This window comes from Choloepus didactylus, chromosome 14 (assembly GCF_015220235.1).
Source record: "Choloepus didactylus isolate mChoDid1 chromosome 14, mChoDid1.pri, whole genome shotgun sequence".
NCBI classification, from domain to species: Eukaryota; Metazoa; Chordata; class Mammalia; order Pilosa; family Megalonychidae; genus Choloepus; species Choloepus didactylus.
In genome coordinates, this window is record NC_051320.1 from 36,055,318 (window position 1) to 36,062,433 (window position 7,116).

A 7,116-nucleotide genomic window follows, 5' to 3' on the forward strand; every position below is an offset into this window, starting at 1 on the left:
GGGTGTTTTTTTTGGAGTAATGAATATGGTCCAAAATTGATTGCGGCAATGAATACATTAACTATTTGATTATACCGTGAACCGCTGATTGTATACTTTGCATGGGTTGTATGGTGTGTGACTATATCTGCTTAAAAAAAGAAAGAAAAAGTGGAAGAAGGAAGCAGAAGAGAGGTTAGAGTGATACAATATGAGGACTCAACCAGAGATTGCTGGCTTTGAAGATGGAGAAAGAGGGCAGGGAGCCAAGGAATGCAGGAGGCCTCTAAAAGCTAGAAATGGCAAGGAAACCTATCCTACCCAAAGCTTACAGAAGGAAATGCAGCCCTGTAAACATCTTGATTTAAATTCAGCAAGACCTGCATCAGAACTGTAAAGTAATAAGTTTATGATGTTTTAAGCCATAAATTTGTGGTAATTTGTTACTGCAGTAAACAGAAAACTAATACACTCAGCTTTTCCTAATCCGCAGATCTTAGGAAAACTTTGATAATAACTACAACTACTAATGATTACTATGTTCCAGGCAGTTTTCTAAAACAATTCTAGTCTAAACTAGACTAGACAGGTCTGTAAACTGTTTGGTACTGGCCCGGAAGGAGATTATCAGAACTTTAGAGAGCTTATAAACTTTTACATAATTTAACATTGCCAGGCATCCAATTTTATGTCTTCTAAATCCAATAATAAAAAATTCAGGCTTGTATTTTTATGTCTACCTTTGCATTTCATTTATCTAGTATTTTATTGTATTTTACAGTAAATTTCATCCATTGGCCACGACAAATAGAAATTATGCTTTTTTTTAAGGCATTTTATAGAAAAGGAAAGTGAAGCACTGAGGGATCAAATCACTTGTCCAAGTTCACAGAGACATTAGGTAACTTTTTCATTCATCCACCAACTGAATTAACACATATTTATAGAGCGCCTTCCATGCCAGACACCAAGCTCCACATTTGAGCCATAGTATAAAAAACAGCAGAGTCCTACCTCTCGAGTGTGAGTCCAATTACCCCTGCGGGTTAGGACTCCTATGCGTTCCAAGAGTTGCCCCAGACAGCTTTCCCGGCAGCGCCCCTGCTGGTTTCCCTCCTGCCTTGAGCACCTGCCCCAGGAAAACTCGCGCACAGGAATACGAACAGTGCCAACCCACCACAGAAATGCCGTGCAAAAGTACGAAAAACGGAAGAAAAACCCCAACCTCGTGCTCGGAACTAAGCGACCACACCCCCGGCCCCCGGCCCCATTCCTTACGCCTGGCCCCGCCCGCCGCGTCACTGGCGTCGCTCCCGCGACTCTCACCCGGTTGAGCTCCGCCTGCCGCTGCAGTTCCGAGTGTCTCTCCAGTGCGCTCGCGAAGCCACCTGGTTGCGTCCGGGGCTGTGCGGCATCTGAACTCCCGCTCCCGGAGCTACTCTCAGTGCCTGTGGCTCGACACGGCCGGGAGAAGAGAAACACTCGCAGGAAACAGCTCTCGGCAGCCACAGCGCGGGCCCAACACAGCGCTGCCATGACGGCTCCACAACCTCTGACCTGTGACCCTCCCGCAAGCGCGCAGGTCACGGGGCGGAGCCACGAATAAGTCCGCCCACTCGCCGCAAAGCTCTGATAAGGCTCGGGCGTGGTCTAGCTTATGCGGAGTGTGGCACCGGAGAAACCGAAGGCTTCTTACTGGGCTAAATCAGTGGTGGGGAATGCCCTATTGGCAGTGAACCGCTGGGTTTTATGTGGATAGCGCTTTTTTTCTCAGCCTTCCTGGGCATCTTTTGTCCTGCCGTAAACTCCGGTAATAAGACACTTGCTGTTCCCTCCGCCTGGGTTTGCTCCCGGGAAGGCCCCATGGCTCGCACCCTCATGCTTTCCCAGTGTTTTCTTAAATATAAGGATCTCATTAATCATCCTATTTAGAATAGGAACCGCAAACATACACTCATTATCCTGCCCTCTTTGTTTTCCCTAAAACATTTAGCACTTACTGGTATGCCATAGAGATGATTTGAAACAATTTTGTGTAGCTTCTTCTCTCCCGACCTTTGTAAACTCCACGAGGGCAGGAAATTTGCCGTTGAAATCCCCCAACGCCTGGCACATAGAAAGACTCAATAAATATTTGTGACAGCCTGGGTCCAAGTTTTCCTTCTCATCTGCAGTCGGTCCTCTGACGAAGCAAAAAACAGTAACTTTTGGGGATTTTTTTTTTTTTTTTGGTCACCGTTAGGGAACTACAATCCCTCCTTTGAGGGAATTAAGATAGATCCCTAGCCTCAATCTTGATTTTCTCCCGTTTTCCCCCCAGTGTTATTTCCCAGAAGTTGCCCACCCTCTTCAATTGGGAAAATGTTTTCAGATTAAGTTATCCATCCATCTTTTACTCTCTATCGGCAGTTTTATGATACTAATCTGCTGTTGGTAACTTTGCAGGGAGGTGGCAGGCACCTTTCTGATTCATTTGCAAGTACTTTAGAAGGAATTTTTACTAATGACTGCAGCCCCCTTTTTAATAATGCTCTTCTGTGGATCTAAAATCTTTTTCTTGCTCTCAAGTTAATTGCAAAATTAGTATATAGAACACTGGAAATATACTGACCTTGGAATGATATATAATTGTGTGTTTCACATAAGATTTATTGTTACTAGCCAACTGAAGGATAATATTTACACATTCAATAAGGGGCTTAAGATAAATCATACTCACTAGGATGTCTATTACTTTAAAAACAGAAAAATGCAAGTGTTGGGGAGGTTGCAGAGAAATTGGAACCCTTGTACATTGTTGGGAAGACTGTAAAATGGTGCAGCCTCTGTGGAAGTTTGGTGGTTCCTCAAAAAGTAGAGTTACCATATGACCCGGCAATTCCACTCCTGCGTATATTCCCCCCAAAACTAAAAGCAGGGACTTGAAAATATTTGTATACCAATATTCAATATTCATAACAGCATTATTCACAATAAATAGCTAAAGGGTGGAAACAACCCAAGTGTCTATCAACAAAGTATAAACAAATTGTATATACATACAATAAAATATTTTTCAGCCATATAAAGGAATGGAGTTCTAACACAGACTGCAACATGCAGGAACCTTGAAAACACTATACTAAGTGAATTAAGCTAGACACAAAAGGACAAATATTTTACGATTCGACTAATATGAAATATCTAGAATAAGCACATACATAGAGGGAGAAAGTAGACTAGAGTTTACCAGGGGCAAGGTGAAGAATAGGGAGTTTTTGTTTCATAGGTGGTTTTCGTGGTGATGGTAGCACAACATTATGAATGTAATACCATCAAAGTATACACTTAAAAATGGTTAAAATGGGAAATTTTAACCCGGATAATTTTGTAACATGTATAAATTGTTATATGTTACAATTTGTTACAATTAAAAATCTTTTAAAAAGATGAATCGTTTTCCCTCAACACTTAACTGTTATTAACCCTGACAGTCAGTGAAGTCTTCCCTAAGGCATTTTTGCATTATTCTCTATGGCTGTTGCTACTTCCACTTCCTGGCAGGAGAAAGCCTGCTAAATTGTCAAGAGCACTAACCAGCAACCTTAAGAACCCTTGGTTCTAGCCCTGACTCTAAGGCAAGCCAATTCAATGTTGCCTTTTTGGTTTCCTCACTTGTAAAACAAAGCTACTAGCCCCTTGATAACTCTGAAGAGGTGCTTTGTATACTTAAGTACATCACTATCTAGAGAACATATGAGATTACTAAGGACCCAGCTCTAAACTTCAGTATAAGTATTATATTCACATCCTGCCTCAGCAAGATACATTCCTTGAGAACTGTGGCAAGAAGCATCATGAGGCAAATCCTGTAATTTTTACTGTATTTGTTGATGGGTTGTGTATACTCACAGGACCCATCTTCTTGAAGCTTTCCATTTTACTTTAAGATCTGAAGTACTTTCACTTTAACATTTTTTAATCGAATGCAAAATTCATCTGAATATAAGATAAAGCATAAGAACAAGGGACCACAGGTCATCCTCAGTTTTCTGTAGTTGGCTGAGCATCATCAAAACATCAGGTGGTTTTAGGATTTCCTACCCTCAGCCAAGAGAGACTATTGAGGATTGAGCAAGTCAACAAGGGATATGTCTGCAGACTTTGTCCTTGTCTGTACAAGCACCAGCACACCAGCACTAACATCAATTATACTACTTTAACATCCTCATGGCAACTTAGGGATTCTGATTCTGCTCTTCACCTTGAACTGTGCCTTTTTTCTTGCTTTATTAAAAACATAGCAAACCAATCCTAAACCAAGTAGAAGAAAAGAAATAACAAGGATTAAAGCAGAAATAAATAACACAGAGAACAAAAAAACAATAGAGAGGATAAATATCACCAAAAGTTGGTTCTTTGAGAAGATCAACAAGATTGACAATCCCCTAGCTAGACTGACAAAATCAAAAAGAGAGAAGACCCATATAAACAAAATAATGAATGAAAAAGGTGACACAACTGCAGATCCTGAAGAAATGTAAAAAATTATAAGAGGATACTATGGCAACAAACTGGATAATGTAGAGGAAATGGACAATTTCCTGGAAACATATGAACGACCTAGACTGACCAGAGAAGAAATAGAAGACCTCAACCAACCCATCACAAGCAAAGAGATCCAATCAGTCATCAAAAATCTTTCCACAAATAAATGCCCAGGGCCAGATGGCTTCACAGGGGAATTCTACCAAACTTTCCAGAAAGAACTGACACCAATCTTACTCAAACTCTTTCAAAACATTGAAGAAAATGGAACACTACCTAACTCATTTTATGAAGCTAACATCAATCTAATACCAAAACCAGGCAAAGATGCTAAAAAAAAGTAAAACTACCAGCCAATCTCCCTAATAAATACAGATGCAAAAATCCTCAACAAAATACTTGCAAATCGAATCCAAAGACACATTAAAAAAATCATACACCATGACCAAGTGGGCTCCATTCCAGGCATGCAAGGATGGTTCAACACAAGAAAATCAATCAATGTATTACAACACATAAAAATTCAAACGGGAAAAATCAAATGATCATCTCAATTGATGCTGAAAAAGCATTAGACAAAATCCAACATCCGTTTTTGATAAAAACACTTCAAAAGGTAGGAATTGAAGGAAACTTCCTCAATATGATAAAGAGCATATATGAAAAACCCACAGCCAGCATAGTACTCAATGGTGAGAGACTGAAAGCCTTCCCTCTAAGATCAGGAACAAGACAAGGATGCCCGCTGTCACCACTGTTATTCAACATTGTGCTGGAAGTGCTAGCCAGGGCAATCCGGCAAGACAAAGAAATAAAAGGCATCCAAATTGGAAAAGAAGAAGTAAAACTGTCATTGTTTGCAGATGATATGATCTTATATCTAGAAAACCCTGAGAAATCGACGACACAGCTACTAGAGCTAATAAACAAATTTAGCAAAGTAGCGGGATACAAGATTAATGCACATAAGTCAGTAATGTTTCTATATGCTAGAAATGAACAAACTGAAGAGACACTCAAGAAAAAGATCCCATTTTCAATAACAACTAAAAAAATCAAGTACCTAGGAATAAACTTAACCAAAGATGTAAAAGACCTATACAAAGAAAACTACATAACTCTACTAAAAGAAATAGAAGGGGACCTTAAAAGATGGAAAAATATTCCATGTTCATGGATAGGAAGGCTAAATGTCATTAAGATGTCAATTCTACCCAAACTCATCTACAGATTCAATGCAATCCCAATCAAAATTCCAACAACCTACTTTGCAGACTTGGAAAAGCTAGTTATCAAATTTATTTGGAAAGGGAAGATGCCTCGAATTGCTAAAGACACTAAAAAAGAAAAACGAAGTGGGAGGACTTACAATCCCTGACTTTGAAGCTTATTGTAAAGCCACAGTTGTGAAAACAGCATGGTACTGGCACAAAGATAGACATAGATCAATGGAATCAAATTGAGAATTCAGAGATAGATCCTCAGATCTATGGCTGACTGATCTTTGATAAGGCCCCCAAAGTCACTGAACTGGGTCATAATGGTCTTTTCAACAAATGGGGCTGGGAGAGTTGGATATCCATATCCAAAAGAATGAAAGAGGACCCCTACCTCACACCCTACACAAAAATTAACTCAAAATGGACGAAAGATCTCAATATAAAAGAAAGTACCATAAAACTCCTAGAAGATAATGTAGGAAAACATCTTCAAGACCTTGTATTAGGCAGCCACTTCCTAGATTTTACACCCAAAGCACAAGCAACAAAAGAAAAAATAGATAAATGGGAACTCCTCAAGCTTAGAAGTTTCTGCACCTCAAAGGAATTTCTCAAAAAGGTAAAGAGGCAGCCAACTCAATGGGAAAAAATTTTTGGAAACCATGTATCTGAAAAAAGACTGATATCTTGCATATATAAAGAAATCCTACAACTCAATGACAATAGTGCAGACAGCCCAATTATAAAATGGGCAAAAGATATGAAAAGACAGTTCTCTGAAGAGGAAATACAAATGGCCAAGAAACACATGAAAAAATGTTCAGCTTCACTAGCTATTAGAGAGATGCAAATTAAGACCACAATGAGATACCATCTAACACCGATTAGAATGGCTGCCGTTAAACAAACGGGAAACTACAAATGCTGGAGGGGATGTGGAGAAATTGGAACTCTTATTCATTGTTGGTGGGACTGTATAATGGTTCAGCCACTCTGGAAGTCAGTCTGGCAGTTCGTTAGAAAACTAGATATAGAGTTACCATTCGATCCAGCGATTGCACTTCTCGGTATATACCCGGAAGATCGGAAAACAGTGACATGAACAGATATCTGCACTCCAATGTTCATAGCAGCATTATTCACAATTGACAAGAGATGGAAACAACCCAAATGTCCTTCAACAGATGAGTGGATAAATAAAATGTGGCATATACACACGATGGAATACTACACGGCAGTAAGAAGGAACGATCTCATGAAACATATGACAACATGGATGAACCTTGAAGACATAATGCTGAGCGAAATAAGCCAGACACAAAAAGAGAAATATTATATGCTACCACTAATGTGAACTTTGAAAAATGTAAAACAAATGGTTTATAATGTA

At 39.6% G+C, this 7,116-nt stretch overlaps 1 protein-coding gene across 2 annotated transcripts in view; it reads right to left on the reverse strand.

Annotated features, from left to right (window-relative positions):
* MRPS28 (mitochondrial ribosomal protein S28) overlaps positions 1-1,777 on the reverse strand; it is a 235,614-nt gene extending 233,837 nt beyond the window's left edge. Inside the window, exon 1 of one of the 2 annotated variants that reach the window (XR_005211730.1) lies at positions 1,306-1,777. Coding sequence is in view for 1 of the 2 variants with exons in the window: in XM_037803584.1 (XP_037659512.1) it covers positions 1,306-1,515 (210 nt within the window). In the remaining variant the exon portion in view is untranslated. The remainder of the gene's footprint in view (positions 1-1,305) is intronic. The other variant, XM_037803584.1, reaches the window with a different exon arrangement.
* Positions 1,778-7,116: the final 5,339 nt, after the last annotated feature.